Source organism: Odontesthes bonariensis, chromosome 5 (genome assembly GCF_027942865.1).
Source record: "Odontesthes bonariensis isolate fOdoBon6 chromosome 5, fOdoBon6.hap1, whole genome shotgun sequence".
NCBI lineage: Eukaryota > Metazoa > Chordata > Actinopteri > Atheriniformes > Atherinopsidae > Odontesthes > Odontesthes bonariensis.
In genome coordinates, this window is record NC_134510.1 from 41,832,790 (window position 1) to 41,851,277 (window position 18,488).

Genomic DNA, 18,488 nt, shown 5'->3' on the forward strand with positions numbered 1-18,488 from the left:
AACAGAGGACCACCTGGTGGGGGGGGCTGTGACGTCACCTGTCCGGATCACAGCTGGAGGTGACCCCCCCCCCCCCCCGCCTGTTCTGATGCAACCTGATGCTGTTGTTGTTTTCTGATGTTTTCCAGATGACTCAGTGTGTGTGTGCATGTGTGCGCGTGTGCGTGCGCGCGTGTGACAGCTGCCCGGTGTTTACAGTGGAACTGTTTCTATTCTGATGGTCTGTCATTTAAGGCCCGCCAGCTCCAGGCTCCGCCCCCCCGGCCTGTCCACGCGCCCTCTCTGCCCTCTGATTGGCTGACAGCCAGGGCTGCCCAATCACAGAGCTCCGCCATGAGGGCTCGCTGTGTCCACGCCGCGCGCACATGCTGCAGGTTGTGGGGGCAACAAGGACCCCCCCCCCCCCCTGAGCCCGGGGTATAAAGCAGAGCTCCGCCTGGCCCCTCAGAAACATCCAGCCTCGCGCGTCCTGCAGCTTTTTATTATTATTATTATAATCATTATTCATTATTCATCACTTCAGACAGGTTCTACAGCGCGTTTATTTATTCATTTATTCACTTTAACTCCTGATAAAAGCACTTCGGATCCGGCTCCAGTCATGGTCCTGTCCCCGGCCAACAAGCTGCGGGTGTTCCGGCTGCAGTTCTCGGATCCCGGCCGCTCCTTCTACAGCAGCGGGGACAAGCTGTCCGGCTCCGTGCAGCTGGAGGCGGGCACGGCCTGCGCGCTGTCCGGGCTGCGCATCACCGCCGCCGGCTGCGCCCGCGTGGAGCGGCGCGGCGGGAAGAACCGGAGCCGCAGCCAGGAGGTGGAGTACCTGAAGTACGAGGAGGAGCTGCGGCTGGAGGAGGCGCTGAGCAGAGGTGGGTCAATAACTCAGGGATCAATCAGAGTGATCAGCATCAGAAAGATGTTTCAGCTTCAGATGTAAAACAATCAATAACAGGATCTATAACAGGATCAATAACAGGATCAATAACAGGATCAATAACAGTATCTATAACAGGATCTATAACAGGATCAATAATAGGATCAATAACAGGATCAATAACAGGATCAATAATAGGATCAATAACAGGATCAATAACAGGATCAATAACAGGATCAATAATAGGATCAATAACAGGATCAATAACAGGATCTGCTGTTTATGTGTTTTGGGTTTAAATGAGTTGATTGATTGACAAACTGACCATGAGATCAAATAATTGATCAGTTTGATCAGCTGATGATCAGCAGCTGGAGGATCAATACTGTGATTGATTTGCTTCTGTTTCTCAGACTCTGACGGCTGCTTCCTGCTTCCAGCCGGGAGAAACTTCAGCTTCCAGTTCGGCTTCGAGCTGCCGCCCCCCGGGTGAGTCCCACCTGATCAGCTTATTGATCGGCCACCTGATCACCTTATTGATCGGCCACCTGATCACCTTATTGATCGGCCACCTGATCACCTTATTGATCGGCCACCTGATCACCTTATTGATCTGCCCGCTGATCACCTTATTGATCAGCCACCTGATCACCTTATTGATCGGCCTGCTGATAACTGATCGTTTATTGATCGGATAACCGATCGCTTATTGATCGGCCCGCTGATAACTGATCACTTATTGATCGGATAACCGATCGCTTATTGATCGGCCCGCTGATAACTGATCACTTATTGATCGGATAACCGATCGCTTATTGATCGGCCCGCTGATAACTGATCACTTATTGATCGGATAACCGATCGCTTATTGATCGGCCCGCTGATCACCTTATTGATCGGCCCGCTGATAACCCATCGCTTATTGATCGCCCTGCTGACGCCCCTCTGTTCTGCCTCCAGGCGTCTGGTGTCGTCCTACAAAGGAAAGTTCGGCTCGGTCCGTTACTACGTGCGGGCGGAGCTGCAGCGGCCTTCCCAGAATGCTTTGCAGTGCGAGCGGGAGTTCGAGGTGGAGGAGCCGCTGGACGTGAACCAAGCGGACCTGCTGGTAGGAACCCGGAACTCAGGTTCTGACTCAGGTTCTAACTCAGGTTCTAACTCAGGTTCTGACTCAGGTTCTAACTCAGGTTCTAACTCAGGTTCTGACTCAGGCTCTAACTCAGGTTCTAACTCAGGCTCTGACTCAGGCTCTAACTCAGGTTCTAACTCAGGTTCTAACTCAGGCTCTGACTCAGGTTCTAACTCAGGCTCTGACTCAGGCTCTAACTCAGGTTCTGACTCAGGTTCTGACTCAGGCTCTAACTCAGGTTCTGACTCAGGTTCTGACTCAGGCTCTGACTCAGGCTCTAACTCAGGCTCTAACTCAGGTTCTGACTCAGGTTCAGGTTCTGACTCAGGTTCTGACTCAGGTTCTAACTCAGGTTCTGACTCAGGTTCTGACTCAGGCTCTAACTCAGGTTCTGACTCAGGCTCTAACTCAGGTTCTGACTCAGGTTCTGACTCAGGCTCTAACTCAGGCTCTAACTCAGGCTCTGACTCAGGCTCTGACTCAGGCTCTAACTCAGGCTCTAACTCAGGTTCTGACTCAGGTTCAGGTTCTGACTCAGGTTCTGACTCAGGTTCTAACTCAGGTTCTGACTCAGGTTCTGACTCAGGTTCTGACTCAGGCTCTAACTCAGGTTCTAACTCAGGCTCTGACTCAGGCTCTAACTCAGGCTCTGACTCAGGTTCTAACTCAGGCTCTGACTCAGGCTCTAACTCAGGTTCTGACTCAGGTTCTGACTCAGGCTCTAACTCAGGTTCTGACTCAGGTTCTGACTCAGGCTCTGACTCAGGCTCTAACTCAGGCTCTAACTCAGGTTCTGACTCAGGTTCAGGTTCTGACTCAGGTTCTGACTCAGGTTCTAACTCAGGTTCTGACTCAGGTTCTGACTCAGGCTCTAACTCAGGTTCTGACTCAGGCTCTAACTCAGGTTCTGACTCAGGTTCTGACTCAGGCTCTAACTCAGGTTCAGGTTCTGACTCAGGTTCTGACTCAGGCTCTAACTCAGGTTCTGACTCAGGCTCTGACTCAGGTTCAGGTTCTGACTCAGGTTCTGACTCAGGCTCTAACTCAGGTTCTGACTCAGGCTCTGACTCAGGTTCAGGTTCTGACTCAGGTTCTGACTCAGGCTCTAACTCAGGTTCTAACTCAGGTTCTGACTCAGGTTCTGACTCAGGTTCTGGTTCTGACTCAGGCTCTAACTCAGGTTCTGACTCAGGTTCTGACTCAGGTTCAGGTTCTGACTCAGGCTCTAACTCAGGTTCTAACTCAGGTTCTGACTCAGGTTCTGACTCAGGCTCTGACTCAGGTTCTAACTCAGGCTCTAACTCAGGCTCTGACTCAGGCTCTAACTCAGGTTCTGACTCAGGTTCTGACTCAGGCTCTGACTCAGGTTCTAACTCAGGCTCTAACTCAGGCTCTAACTCAGGTTCTGACTCAGGTTCTGACTCAGGTTCTAACTCAGGCTCTAACTCAGGTTCTGACTCAGGCTCTAACTCAGGTTCTGACTCAGGTTCTGACTCAGGTTCTAACTCAGGCTCTTTCTCAGGTTCTGACTCAGGTTCTGACTCAGGCTCTAACTCAGGTTCTAACTCAGGTTCTGACTCAGGTTCTGACTCAGGTTCTAACTCAGGCTCTTTCTCAGGTTCTGACTCAGGCTCTGACTCAGGCTCTGACTCAGGTTCTGACTCAGGCTCTAACTCAGGTTCTGACTCAGGTTCTGACTCAGGCTCTGACTCAGGTTCTAACTCAGGCTCTTTCTCAGGTTCTGACTCAGGTTCAGGTTCTGACTCAGGCTCTGACTCAGGTTCTGACTCAGGCTCTAACTCAGGTTCTGACTCAGGTTCTGACTCAGGCTCTGACTCAGGCTCTAACTCAGGCTCTAACTCAGGCTCTAACTCAGGCTCTAACTCAGGCTCTGACTCAGGCTCTAACTCAGGTTCTGACTCAGGTTCTGACTCAGGCTCTAACTCAGGCTCTGACTCAGGTTCTAACTCAGGCTCTAACTCAGGCTCTAACTCAGGCTCTAACTCAGGCTCTGACTCAGGCTCTAACTCAGGTTCTGACTCAGGTTCTGACTCAGGCTCTGACTCAGGTTCTAACTCAGGCTCTAACTCAGGCTCTGACTCAGGCTCTAACTCAGGTTCTGACTCAGGTTCTGACTCAGGTTCTAACTCAGGCTCTTTCTCAGGTTCTGACTCAGGTTCAGGTTCTGACTCAGGCTCTGACTCAGGTTCTAACTCAGGTTCTAACTCAGGCTCTGACTCAGGCTCTAACTCAGGTTCTGACTCAGGTTCTGACTCAGGTTCTAACTCAGGCTCTTTCTCAGGTTCTGACTCAGGTTCAGGTTCTGACTCAGGCTCTGACTCAGGCTCTGACTCAGGCTCTGACTCAGGTTCTGACTCAGGCTCTGACTCAGGTTCTGACTCAGGTTCTGACTCAGGCTCTAACTCAGGTTCTGACTCAGGTTCTGACTCAGGTTCTGACTCAGGCTCTAACTCAGGTTCTGACTCAGGTTCTGACTCAGGTTCTGACTCAGGCTCTGACTCAAGTTCTAACTCAGGTTCTGACTCAGGCTCTAACTCAGGTTCTGACTCAGGTTCTGACTCAGGTTCTGACTCAGGCTCTAACTCAGGTTCTGACTCAGGTTCTGACTCAGGTTCTGACTCAGGCTCTAACTCAGGTTCTGACTCAGGCTCTAACTCAGGTTCTAACTCAGGCTCTAACTCAGGCTCTGACTCAGGTTCTGACTCAGGTTCTGACTCAGGCTCTAACTCAGGTTCTGACTCAGGCTCTAACTCAGGTTCTGACTCAGGTTCTGACTCAGGTTCTGACTCAGGCTCTAACTCAGGTTCTGACTCAGGCTCTAACTCAGGTTCTGACTCAGGTTCTGACTCAGGCTCTAACTCAGGCTCTAACTCAGGCTCTAACTCAGGCTCTGACTCAGGCTCTAACTCAGGCTCTGACTCAGGCTCTGACTCAGGTTCTGACTCAGGTTCTGACTCAGGCTCTAACTCAGGCTCTAACTCAGGCTCTAACTCAGGCTCTGACTCAGGTTCTGACTCAGGTTCTGACTCAGGTTCTGACTCAGGTTCTGACTCAGGCTCTGACTCAGGTTCTGACTCAGGTTCTGACTCAGGCTCTAACTCAGGTTCTGACTCAGGTTCTGACTCAGGCTCTAACTCAGGTTCTGACTCAGGTTCTGACTCAGGCTCTAACTCAGGCTCTGACTCAGGCTCTAACTCAGGCTCTGACTCAGGCTCTGACTCAGGTTCTGACTCAGGTTCAGGCTCTGACTCAGGCTCTGACTCAGGCTCTGACTCAGGTTCTAACTCAGGCTCTGACTCAGGCTCTGACTCAGGTTCTAACTCAGGTTCTGACTCAGGTTCTGACTCAGGTTCTGACTCAGGTTCTGGTTCTGACTCAGTAAAAACAGAACTAAAGTCCAGTCCTCTGCCCCTCCAGGCTCCGGCGGCGGCCTCCAAACAGAAGAAGGTCACCTGCATGTTCATCCCTGACGGCCAGGTGTCCATCAGCGCTCAGATCGACAGGAAGGGCTTCTGCGAGGGCGAAGACATCAGCATCAACGCCAAGTTCGAGAACACCTGCTCCCGCATCGTGGTGCCCAAGGCCGCCATCATCGCCAAACACGAGTACGCCATCAACGGCCACACCAAGGTGAGCGCCCTGCAGAGGGTCTGAGGTCTGAGGGTCTGAGATCTGAGGGTCTGAGGGTCTGAGATCTGAGGGTCTGAGGGTCTGAGGGTCTGAGGGTCTGAGATCTGAGGGTCTGAGATCTGAGGGTCTGAGGGTCTGAGATCTGAGGGTCTGAGATCTGAGGGTCTGAGATCTGAGGGTCTGAGGGTCTGAGATCTGAGGGTCTGAGATCTGAGGGTCTGAGGGTCTGAGGGTCTGAGATCTGAGGGTCTGAGGGTCTGAGGGTCTGAGATCTGAGGGTCTGAGGGTCTGAGATCTGAGGGTCTGAGGGTCTGAGGGTCTGAGGGTCTGAGATCTGAGGGTCTGAGGGTCTGAGGGTCTGAGATCTGAGGGTCTGAGGGTCTGAGGGTCTGAGGGTCTGAGGGTCTGAGATCTGAGGGTCTGAGGGTCTGAGGGTCTGAGATCTGAGGGTCTGAGGGTCTGAGGGTCTGAGGGTCTGAGGGTCTGAGATCTGAGGATCTGAGGGTCTGAGGGTCTGAGATCTGAGGGTCTGAGGGTCTGAGGGTCTGAGGGTCTGAGGGTCTGAGATCTGAGGGTCTGAGGGTCTGAGGGTCTGAGATCTGAGGATCTGAGGGTCTGAGGGTCTGAGATCTGAGGGTCTGAGGGTCTGAGGGTCTGAGGGTCTGAGGGTCTGAGGGTCTGAGATCTGAGGGTCTGAGGGTCTGAGGGTCTGAGGGTCTGAGGTCTGAGGGTCTGAGATCTGAGGGTCTGAGGGTCTGAGGGTCTGAGGTCTGAGGGTCTGAGATCTGAGGGTCTGAGGGTCTGAGATCTGAGGATCTGAGGGTCTGAGGGTCTGAGATCTGAGATCTGAGGGTCTGAGGGTCTGAGGGTCTGAGGGTCTGAGATCTGAGATCTGAGGGTCTGATATCTGAGGGTCTGAGGGTCTGAGATCTGAGGGTCTGAGGGTCTGAGGGTCTGAGGGTCTGAGGGTCTGAGGGTCTGAGGGTCTGAGGTCTGAGGGTCTGAGATCTGAGGATCTGAGGGTCTGAGGGTCTGAGGGTCTGAGATCTGAGGGTCTGAGGGTCTGAGGGTCTGAGGGTCTGAGATCTGAGGGTCTGAGGGTCTGAGGGTCTGAGGGTCTGAGGTCTGAGGGTCTGAGATCTGAGGATCTGAGGGTCTGAGGGTCTGAGGGTCTGAGATCTGAGGGTCTGAGGGTCTGAGGGTCTGAGGGTCTGAGGGTCTGAGGTCTGAGGGTCTGAGATCTGAGGATCTGAGGGTCTGAGGTCTGAGGGTCTGAGATCTGAGGGTCTGAGGGTCTGAGATCTGAGGGTCTGAGATCTGAGGGTCTGAGGGTCTGAGGGTCTGAGGGTCTGAGGGTCTGAGGGTCTGAGATCTGAGGGTCTGAGGGTCTGAGATCTGAGGGTCTGAGGGTCTGAGATCTGAGGGTCTGAGATCTGAGGGTCTGAGGGTCTGAGGGTCTGAGGGTCTGAGGGTCTGAGGGTCTGAGGGTCTGAGGGTCTGAGATCTGAGGGTCTGAGGGTCTGAGATCTGAGGGTCTGAGGGTCTGAGGGTCTGAGGGTCTGAGATCTGAGGGTCTGAGGGTCTGAGATCTGAGGGTCTGAGGGTCTGAGATCTGAGGGTCTGAGGGTCTGAGGATCTGAGGGTCTGAGGGTCTGAGATCTGAGGGTCTGAGATCTGAGGGTCTGAGGGTCTGAGATCTGAGGGTCTGAGGGTCTGAGGATCTGAGGGTCTGAGGGTCTGAGGGTCTGAGGGTCTGAGATCTGAGGGTCTGAGGGTCTGAGGATCTGAGGGTCTGAGGGTCTGAGATCTGAGGGTCTGAGGGTCTGAGGGTCTGAGATCTGAGATCTGAGGATCTGAGGGTCTGAGGGTCTGAGGGTCTGAGGGTCTGAGGGTCTGAGATCTGAGGATCTGAGGGTCTGAGGGTCTGAGGGTCTGAGGGTCTGAGGGTCTGAGGGTCTGAGGTCTGAGGGTCTGAGATCTGAGGATCTGAGGGTCTGAGGGTCTGAGGGTCTGAGATCTGAGGATCTGAGGGTCTGAGGGTCTGAGGGTCTGAGGGTCTGAGGGTCTGAGGGTCTGAGGGTCTGAGATCTGAGGGTCTGAGGGTCTGAGGTCTGAGGGTCTGAGGGTCTGAGGTCTGAGGGTCTGAGGGTCTGAGGGTCTGAGGATCTGAGGGTCTGAGGGTCTGAGATCTGAGGGTCTGAGGGTCTGAGGGTCTGAGGGTCTGAGGGTCTGAGGATCTGAGGGTCTGAGGGTCTGAGGGTCTGAGGGTCTGAGATCTGAGGGTCTGAGGGTCTGAGATCTGAGGGTCTGAGGGTCTGAGATCTGAGGGTCTGAGGTCTGAGGGTCTGAGGGTCTGAGATCTGAGGATCTGAGGGTCTGAGGGTCTGAGGATCTGAGGGTCTGAGGGTCTGAGGGTCTGAGATCTGAGGGTCTGAGGGTCTGAGGTCTGAGGGTCTGAGGGTCTGAGATCTGAGGGTCTGAGGGTCTGAGGGTCTGAGGGTCTGAGGGTCTGAGGGTCTGAGGATCTGAGGGTCTGAGGGTCTGAGGGTCTGAGGGTCTGAGAGTCTGAGGGTCTGAGATCTGAGGGTCTGAGGGTCTGAGATCTGAGGGTCTGAGGGTCTGAGGGTCTGAGGGTCTGAGGGTCTGAGGGTCTGAGGGTCTGAGATCTGAGGGTCTGAGATCTGAGGGTCTGAGAGTCTGAGGGTCTGAGATCTGAGGATCTGAGGGTCTGAGATCTGAGGATCTGAGGGTCTGAGGGTCTGAGGGTCTGAGGGTCTGAGGGTCTGAGATCTGAGGGTCTGAGGGTCTGAGGGTCTGAGGGTCTGAGATCTGAGGGTCTGAGGGTCTGAGATCTGAGGGTCTGAGGGTCTGAGGGTCTGAGGGTCTGAGATCTGAGGGTCTGAGGGTCTGAGGGTCTGAGGGTCTGAGATCTGAGGGTCTGAGGGTCTGAGGGTCTGAGGATCTGAGGGTCTGAGATCTGAGGGTCTGAGGGTCTGAGGTCTGAGGGTCTGAGGGTCTGAGGATCTGAGGGTCTGAGGGTCTGAGATCTGAGGGTCTGAGGGTCTGAGATCTGAGGGTCTGAGGGTCTGAGGGTCTGAGATCTGAGGGTCTGAGGGTCTGAGGGTCTGAGGGTCTGAGATCTGAGGGTCTGAGGTCTGAGGGTCTGAGGGTCTGAGATCTGAGGGTCTGAGGGTCTGAGGGTCTGAGATCTGAGGGTCTGAGGGTCTGAGGGTCTGAGATCTGAGGGTCTGAGATCTGAGGGTCTGAGATCTGAGGGTCTGAGGGTCTGAGATCTGAGGGTCTGAGGGTCTGAGGGTCTGAGGGTCTGAGATCTGAGGGTCTGAGGGTCTGAGGGTCTGAGGGTCTGAGATCTGAGGGTCTGAGGGTCTGAGGGTCTGAGATCTGAGGGTCTGAGGGTCTGAGGGTCTGAGGGTCTGAGATCTGAGGGTCTGAGGGTCTGAGGGTCTGAGATCTGAGGGTCTGAGGGTCTGAGGGTCTGAGGGTCTGAGATCTGAGGGTCTGAGGGTCTGAGGGTCTGAGATCTGAGGGTCTGAGATCTGAGGGTCTGAGATCTGAGGGTCTGAGGGTCTGAGGGTCTGAGGGTCTGAGATCTGAGGGTCTGAGGGTCTGAGGGTCTGAGATCTGAGGGTCTGAGATCTGAGGGTCTGAGGTCTGAGGGTCTGAGGGTCTGAGGGTCTGAGATCTGAGGGTCTGAGATCTGAGGGTCTGAGATCTGAGGGTCTGAGGGTCTGAGGGTCTGAGATCTGAGGGTCTGAGGGTCTGAGGGTCTGAGATCTGAGGGTCTGAGGGTCTGAGGTCTGAGGGTCTGAGATCTGAGGGTCTGAGGGTCTGAGGTCTGAGGGTCTGAGGGTCTGAGGTCTGAGGGTCTGAGGGTCTGAGATCTGAGGGTCTGAGGTCTGAGGGTCTGAGGGTCTGAGGGTCTGAGGGTCTGAGGGTCTGAGGGTCTGAGATCTGGTTCCTGCTTCAGATGCTGCGTCAGAAGCTGTCGGCGGTCCGGGGGAACCCCATCATCTCTGGGATGTGCGACATGTGGCAGGGGAGGAGCATCAGGGTCCCCAAACTGAAGCCCACGCTGCTCGGCTGCGACATCATCAAGGTGGACTACGCCCTCGTGGTGAGTCATGGATGATGTCATCAGCACGGGTCGATAACATCACCGAGAAAAGGCTGACATGATGCCAGACGATGAGATTCTGTGGGTCAGGGTTAGGTCATCATCCCAGCTTCAGTTAGCTGTGATGTCATCAGGGCGGGTCAGAGGCTCCTGTTAGCTGTGATGTCATCAGGACGGGTCAGAGGCTCCTGTTAGCTGTGATGTCATCAGGACGGGTCAGAGGCTCCTGTTAGCTGTGATGTCATCAGGGTGGGTCAGAGGCTCCTGTTAGCTGTGATGTCATCAGGGTGGGTCAGAGCCTCCTGTTAGCTGTGATGTCATCAGGGCGGGTCAGAGCCTCCTGTTAGCTGTGATGTCATCAGGGCGGGTCAGAGGCTTAGCGGTGATGTCATCAGGGCGGGTCAGAGCCTCCTGTTAGCTGTGATGTCATCAGGACGGGTCAGAGGCTCCTGTTAGCTGTGATGTCATCAGGGTGGGTCAGAGCCTCCTGTTAGCTGTGATGTCATCAGGGCGGGTCAGAGCCTCCTGTTAGCTGTGATGTCATCAGGGCGGGTCAGAGGCTTAGCGGTGATGTCATCAGGGCGGGTCAGAGGCTTAGAATTGATGTCATCAGGGCGGGTCAGAGGCTCCTGTTAGCTGTGATGTCATCAGGGCGGGTCAGAGCCTCCTGTTAGCTGTGATGTCATCAGGGCGGGTCAGAGGCTCCCGTTAGATGTGAATCATGACCCCTGTAATGACCCCTGTAATGCCCCCTGTAATGCCCCCTGTAATGCCCCAGTAATGCCCCCTGTAATGCCCCCAGTAATGCCCCCTGTAATGACCCTGTAATGCCCCCTGTAATGCCCCTGTAATGCCCCCTGTAATGCCCCCTGTAATGACCCTGTAATGCCCCCTGTAATGCCCCCTGTAATGCCCCCTGTAATGCCCCCTGTAATGCCCCCTGTGATGCCCCCTGTAATGCCCCCTGTAATGCCCCTGTAATGCCCCCTGTAATGCCCCCTGTAATGCCCCCTGTAATGACTCTGTAATGACTCTGTAATGCCCCCTGTAATGCCCCTGCAATGCCCCCTGTAATGCCCCTGTAATGCCCCCTGTAATGCCCCCTGTAATGACTCTGTAATGCCCCCTGTAATGCCCCCTGTAATGCCCCCTGTAATGCCCCCTGTAATGACCCTGTGATGACCCTGTAATGCCCCCTGTAATGCCCCCTGTAATGCCCCTGTAATGCCCCCTGTAATGACCCTGTAATGCCCCCTGTAATGCCCCCTGTAATGCCCCCTGTAATGACCCTGTAATGCCCCTGTAATGCCCCTGTAATGCCCCCTGTAATGCCCCCTGTAATGACTCTGTAATGCCCCCTGTAATGCCCCCTGTAATGCCCCTGCAATGCCCCCTGTAATGCCCCCTGTAATGCCCCTGTAATGCCCCCTGTAATGCCCCCTGTAATGACTCTGTAATGCCCCCTGTAATGCCCCCTGTAATGCCCCCTGTAATGCCCCCTGTAATGACTCTGTAATGACTCTGTAATGCCCCCTGTAATGCCCCCTGTAATGACTCTGTAATGCCCCCTGTAATGCCCCTGTAATGCCCCCTGTAATGCCCCTGTAATGCCCCTGTAATGCCCCCTGTAATGCCCCTGTGATGCCCCCCCCAGATCTACCTGCACATCCCCGGCAGTGAGAAGCTGACCCTGGAGCTGCCCCTGGTGATCGGCACCGTCCCGTTCAGCGGGGTGGGCAGCAGAACCAGCAGCATGAGCAGCCAGGTGGGCTCCAGCTGCAGCTGGGACTCCTTCCCCTCGGCCCCCCCCAGCTACAGCAACATCCACCGGGACCTGAGGGTGGACGGCCCCCGAACGCCGCTGCTCCACGACTACGACGGCGCCGAGGACGATGATGACAATGGAGGGCTCATCATGAGAGCACCTGAGGTCTGCTTCCCCCCTCCCCCCGCCTACAGTGAGGTGAGACCCCCCCCCCCCCGTCGCCAAATGGTCCATCGGACAGCGAGTTGATGAGATTAAACGAGTTGAAATGAAGCTATTAGCCGCATTCGGACTGTAGGAACCGTTCCTAGAACCTTTTAATCCACGGGGCCGCATTCGGACATACAGGAACTAGGGACCACGGCCCCTCAGGAACTCGGGACCACGGCCCCTCAGGAACTAGGGACCATGGCCCCTCAGGAACTAGGGACCATGGCCCCTCAGGAACTAGGGACCATGGCCCCTCAGGAACTAGGGACCACGGCCCTCGGGAACTAGGGACCACGGCCCTCGGGAACTAGGGACCACGGCCCTCGGGAACTAGGGACCACGGCCCTCGGGAACTAGGGACCATGGCCCCTCGGGAACTAGGGACCATGGCCCCTCAGGAACTAGGGACCACGGCCCTCGGGAACTAGGGACCACGGCCCTCGGGAACTAGGGACCACGGCCCTCAGGAACTAGGGACCATGGCCCCTCAGGAACTAGGGACCACGGCCCTCAGGAATTCAAGGAGGACCGTTCTTAGAACGGCTCTGTCCGAATGCGGCTATTGTTAGAAAACTGAAAAGTAAACAGGAATAATCGTCAGTGTTGTCTTCTTCTTCAGGTGGACCAGGACGCCATCAACCCTCCTCAGGTCGTTCAGGTATTCTGAGGACACACAGGAAGAGGGCGCCGTCTCTTTAAGGCTGTCCAAGGTCTGGTCTGGTGGCCCTGAGGGGACTCCCTGGTGGGGGCGGAGCCTGAGCTCGCATCCTCCGACCTGTCCATCATTCCCCATTTCCATGAAAGACCCAAAACTGAGCTCAGTGACTCAGTGACCGAAAACACAGGAAACCAGGAAGCTGTAAATATTCTGTAAATAAGAGATTTCTATTTTTTTATTCCACCAATAAACACCTGACATCTTTTAATCTGTGTGTGATTTTTATTGAATCGTTCATGTGCGCGCGTGGAAAAGGTTTCCTCAGTTCAGTATGACCTCCATAGATTTGAATGAAACCTTCAGTTAAATCACAGTAAAAAGGCTGAAAGCAGGAGAACATGTTCATGATTATTTATCTGATAGATTTCAGTTTGTTCTTGTAAATGAAGAATCTTCCTCACACACCAGAGTAAGTCATGGAGTTCCTCAGGGTTCTGTGCTTGGACCGATTCTTTTCACTTTATACATGCTTCCATTAGGTAACATTATTAGACAGCATGGCATAAATTTCCATTGCTATGCTGATGATACTCAGCTGTACTTATCTATAAAACCAGATGAACTCAATAGGTTGGTCAGACTACAAGCATGTCTTAAAGACATAAAGACCTGGATGACTCAGAACTGTCTGCTGCTAAATTCAAACTGAAGTCGTTATCTTTGGACCTGAAACTCTCTGGTTCTATCGTTACTCTGGATGGTGTTTCCTCGGCTTCTGCTCCTACAGTGAGGAACCTCTGAGTTATTTCTGACCAGGATCTGTCCTCTGACCCACATATGAAACAGGTTTCTAGGACTGCCTTCTTTCACCTTCGTAATATTGTTAAAATCAGGAACATCTTGTCTCAGAGTGATGCAGAAAAACTGCTCCATGCATCTGTTACTTCAGGATTGGAGGCAGAGCCTTCAGTTATCGGGCCCCTCTCTGTGGAACCAGCTGCCAGTTTGGGAGGCAGAGCCTTCAGTTATCAGGCCCCTCTCTATGGAACCAGCTGCCAGTTTGGGAGGCAGAGCCTTCAGTTATCAGGCCCCTCTCTGTGGGACCAGCTGCCAGTTTGGGAGGCAGAGCCTTCAGCTATCAGGCCCCTCTCTGTGGGACCAGCTGCCAGTTTGGGAGGCAGAGCCTTCAGTTATCAGGCCCCTCTCTGCGGGACCAGCTGCCAGTTTGGCTCAGGTGGGCCTGAAACATCCCATAGTTCTGCTGCTATAGGCCCAGCCTGCTGGGGGAGCTCCCATGATGCACCTCTCCATGAACATGTGACATCATTGTTGTCATTAGTGTTTCTCTCTCAGCAGGTATCTCTGGCCTGGTGTTACGCTGCTTGTTGTCCTCTTTCCTGTCTCTCAGCCCCAGCTGGTCCAGGCAGATGGTTCCTGGTTCTGGTTCTGATGGTTTCCTCCTGGTTCTGGTTCTGATGGTTTCCTCCTGGTTCTGGTTCTGATGGTTTCCTCCTGGTTCTGGTTCTGATGGTTTCCTCCTGGTTCTGGTTCTGATGGAGGTTTCTTCCTGTTGAAAGGGAGTTTTTCTCTCCACAGTCGCCTCGTGAACGCTCAGGACGGGGATTGGATCAGAGAGAAGTTTCAGTGCAAACTGTTGGTTTCCTTAGTTTGGAAACTGTTTTAATGGCTTTGAGTGAATTGGAATAATTTGGAATTTAATGAATTGGATTCTAACTGGATTGAATTGGCGTGAATACTTGAAGTGTCCTGAGATGAAATTTGTTGTACTCCTTGATTCATCCAGAATAAGTGAGTAAATGTTTCTTGTGTGCCAGTCTGTTTTTTGGCTGCTAAGCAGGCTGGCTGCTGGTTTAGTTTCACTGTGTGATAACAGCCCCCACTGAGACGAGTTCCAGCCAAGAGTGGCCAACTGTTAATCTGTGGGAGGGGCCTGCATGACCCAAGTTCTTTTAGGAAGCCCAGGTAGTGCGTTAGCTCAGTGTGTGTTTTAACTTTTGGAGGGACTGTGAACTCCTTTATTCCTCCAGAATAAGTAAGTAAACTCAAACTTAGGAGCCGCTGCTCCTCCACACAGAAAGGAGTCAGCTGAGGGGGTTCACCTGGTTAGGATGCCTCCTGGCAGGAGCCCCCGGGTCAGAACCAGAACTCTCTGGAGGGATTATATATCCCACCTGACCTGAGAACACCTCGGGACCCCCAGGAGGAGCTGGAGAGGGGGGGGGGGGCTGGGTTTACCTGCTGGACCTGTTGTTTCTGACCTCAGATCAGAGGAAGATGATGATGGATGGACTTACATATATCCTACATCTCCACATATATGTAGATATAGATGTATTTACATATATTTATATAACTCTAGGTGATATATGGAAGCAGAGCACTTTGAAATAACAATAATGAGGAACATCATAGTGTCAGAATGGAGTGGGTGTGTCCAGCCTTGGAATAAATGCTGATGTGAAACAAAGCTGCCTGAGAAGAAGACGCCTGAAACACAAGCTGAGGCCTCAGATGCTGCTGATGGGTCATAATCTGAGCCAGCTGCTTATAAAACGTACCAACCAGAGGATGAGATGTGACCAAAGGTCAAAGAGAGAGGAGAAGGAGGACAGAAGGGCCACAGCAACCTTTTTAAAGCACCTTTAATCAGATCGTTTCTATCGTGTAAAATGGATGCTGAGGCCACGCCCCCTTTCACCTGCAAACTTCCTGAAACAAAACACAACAGAGACTTGTAAAGTTTCCAGCTGAGCTACAGGAAGGTCGATCTGAAGCCGTCTTTATCCCCGGGACACATTTAGATGTGACGGAGCCCCCCGGGGGTCTTATTTTTACTCTGAGCTTCAGCTCGTCTTCAGTTTCTGCTTCTTAGAAAGCTCAAAGTTTCTGGAAACAGATTATTTTTACTCTCCTAAAACTCCCTCCTCCTTTAATGTGGACCTTCCCAGACAGAACCCTTAATTTAACTTAATTTTTATTCATTTTTTCACAATGGTAACATGACAAGCCAAATTTCCCTTCATGTGCATGTTTACAGCTGCACAACATCTTAGCTAAATCAACAGTCATGAAATATAGTAGTCCAATAAATGAAAACTAATAAAACATAGGACCAACTACACAGATTTGAAGTGAAAATGAAATAAAGATAAATAACTGAACATAATTTAGAAAAAGAAAAAAAAGATAATTTTAACTGTAGTGATAATTTGAAAGGGAAAAAAAGAAATAATATAAGTAGAAAAAATAAATGATTTTTTTAAAGGAAGGAGAGAAAGAAGAAGAGAGGAAAGAAGAGGAAAGGAAAGTGACTGGTGGTGTGAATGTATTTAGTACCTAACCAGAAGTCTCATGCTCTACACTTATTGTATTAGCAGAGCTACAGAACGCGCTTTAACCGACAGAATCAGTGAGTCGCTGGAACCGGGTCGGGTTCCGGTTTTACATTTAGGTCCAAGTTCAAACTCCAGAGTCACTGCAGTGTAATCTGAGCTGTTGTTTACTGCCCCTGCAGCTGCCCCCCCCCACAACAACCCCAGCAGCTCATTCAGTGACCTCTGAGTGTCAGAACCAACCAGACCCAATCAGAACCGGCACCGAACCCGCTGCCTCTGCAGGACAAATGTTCCGCAGGGAAGCTCTGGGTCGCCAGCAGGACGGAGCCTCCCAAACCCGATCCCAACCAAAACCGATCCAAACCTGACCCAAACAGCAGAGCAGAACCGGGGCCGAGCAGAACCGGGGCTGAGCAGAACCGGGGCCGAGCAGAACCGATCCAAACCCGATCTCACATCCAGGCAATGTGCTGGAACTAACCTAAGAGGGATTCCCGATGCCAGACCCCCCTGATCAATGTCCTCGTGTGTCAGAACCGTGTTAGCATGAGCAGAACCGGGGCCGAGCAGAACCGGGGCCGAGCAGAACCGGGGCCGAGCAGCTGGTTTTAATGTTGTGGCTGATTAAAGCTGCAGTCTGCAACTCTTTTCATGCATAATGCCTGGAACTGTCCGGGGATTCTGAAAGTAGTACATTAAATACCCCAATACAAAAAAAAAGAGTTCTCTAGGTCCCCTATATGTCCCGCTAGGTCCCTCCAAAGCCAGCAGGTTTGTTTACAAAACTGCAGACCGGACCGGTAAAAGGTAACCAATCAGGTTACGAGCTGGGCTCTGCTGCCTGTCAATCACCGATTGTGCACGCGCGATACAAGGTAGGCTCGTCCCCACGCTTATTTATCTGGACTATTGAACTTCATTACGGGCTAGTCTACTTACTGTGTCTTCCATGATCACAAATGACAGGTGAGTTGATGAATGAGGAGTCGTGTAGGCGCATCTGGCGTGCACGTAGACGTGCACGAGTTCTCATGTGTTTTGATGGGGCGGGACAGGAAGCTGAATAACGTTTTATTTTTCGGTTAAAAAATAAACATTTCTGCATTTTGCGACTACGGAGGTCACCGTTTTCAACTTCAAGCGTTCTGATAGATCATGTAAACTCTTAAAATGCCAAAAAGTAGGACTTTACGTATGACAACAACAAATCCTGCAGACTGCAGCTTTAATATTCTGTTTCTGTGGACGGTTCTGAAAGTTCGGAGAAATCAGAACCGACAGAGAGGTTCTTCATGGTGTGTGAACTGGGCTAAACTGGGTGAACCGGGTTGTGTTCTGCAGAGGCGGAGACACGTCCTGCACATGCACTGTCTTCATGTTACAGCTGACGTCGACCCCCCCGATGGGCTGAGTCAGCAGCTCGGGTTCCTGCTGGCTGCAGACAGGAAGCAGGACAAGGGTCAGCACATGGCTGCAGACAAACTGGGTCAGGTCTGAGTCCTGGTTCTGTATCTGCGGCCTCAATAAGCCTCAGTGAGACCTTTACTTTAAAGGTGACATAATGTGTAAAACTCCTTCTTCCTGTTCCTGGGAGCATACATCAGGGCGTCTGAGGTGTAAAACTCCTTCTTCCTGTTCCTGGGAGCATATATCAGGGCGTCTGAGGGGTAAAACTCCTTCTTCCTGTTCCTGGGAGCATATATCAGGGCGTCTGAGGTGTAAAACTCCTTCTTCCTGTTCCTGGGAGCATATATCAGGGCGTCTGAGGTGTAAAACTCCTTCTTCCTGTTCCTGGGAGCATATATCAGGGCGTCTGAGGTGTAAAACTCCCCTAAAAAACAACCCTGGTATTTATTTAGTTCCCCTTTGTTCCAACACAACACCGGTCCTCTCCTCAGTCTCAGTGTGCTAACGTTACATTATCGGCATGTTTCTGATCTGAACTCGGACTCCGAGTACAACTTTTAATGAGGTTAATATATCCAAAGTGTTTAAACGCAGTAATTAACGGGACACATGCATCACTACGAGTTAAGCTTTGTACATCTCCGCCTTGGTCCATCACTGTTGATGAGAAAGCATTGTTTGCTAGCATCTGCTGCTAGCTTACAGCTACATGCTAACCCCTGGGATAAACAGAGGAACTATCTGTATGTAGAGCTGGAAGGTTGTTGGTCTGCAGGAACAGCTTCATCGGGGTGTTGTCTGCAGTAAACACAGTTAAAGTAGAACACTACACAGAACAATGATAAATATTTAACTTTTTAAATTATTGTTATGATTAAAATTTTCTTGCACACAGTGCAGAGTGCTTCACAGTCATTCCCCATGATGACTGGCTTAAGCCAGTCTTTAAATTATGGGTCATCCAGCCAAGTTTTTTTTTGTCATTAAAGTTTTTTTTATTTTGCTTTTATAATAGAAAAAAACAAAAACAAACAAACATTCAATAACAAAAACACATACATCGGCAGCAACATAGAACATGACAGCACTCCTCAATTATCTTTTTACAAACATATTTATGCACATATACATACGCACATATACAACACACCCCAAATCACTCAAGAATTTAAACCAACACTGTAATCAAAACACACCCAGGCTTGGCTAGCTTTACTTGGTTCCTTCTGCACCCTAGAAATCATGACTTCAAAAGCAGCTGTCTCTGATAAATGTCTGATCTCTATATAGATCTTTGACAACCCGT

The 18,488-nt window shown here is 51.9% G+C and overlaps 1 protein-coding gene across 1 annotated transcript; it reads left to right on the forward strand.

Moving 5' to 3' along the window:
• The first annotated feature begins 458 nt into the window (after window positions 1–458).
• On the forward strand, window positions 459–12,673 carry LOC142380931 (thioredoxin-interacting protein-like). Its single transcript, XM_075466877.1, has 7 exons — window positions 459–866; window positions 1,285–1,360; window positions 1,832–1,979; window positions 5,439–5,651; window positions 9,640–9,786; window positions 11,441–11,749; window positions 12,381–12,673. Exons 1-7 carry the CDS (start codon window positions 602–604, stop codon window positions 12,426–12,428), a joined length of 1,206 nt encoding a protein of 401 aa, XP_075322992.1. The 5' UTR covers window positions 459–601; the 3' UTR covers window positions 12,429–12,673.
• The last annotated feature ends 5,815 nt before the right edge of the window (window positions 12,674–18,488 follow it).

Bases quoted from the DNA above. Each gene is read 5' to 3' on its own strand.
- LOC142380931 (XM_075466877.1), top strand. From the start codon at position 602: ATGGTCCTGTCCCCGGCCAACAAGCTGCGGGTGTTCCGGCTGCAGTTC. The intron at 1,361-1,831 runs GTGAGTCCCACC...TTCTGCCTCCAG, and splicing joins TTCGAGCTGCCGCCCCCCGG to GCGTCTGGTGTCGTCCTACA. The intron at 11,750-12,380 runs GTGAGACCCCCC...CTTCTTCTTCAG, and splicing joins CTCCCCCCGCCTACAGTGAG to GTGGACCAGGACGCCATCAA.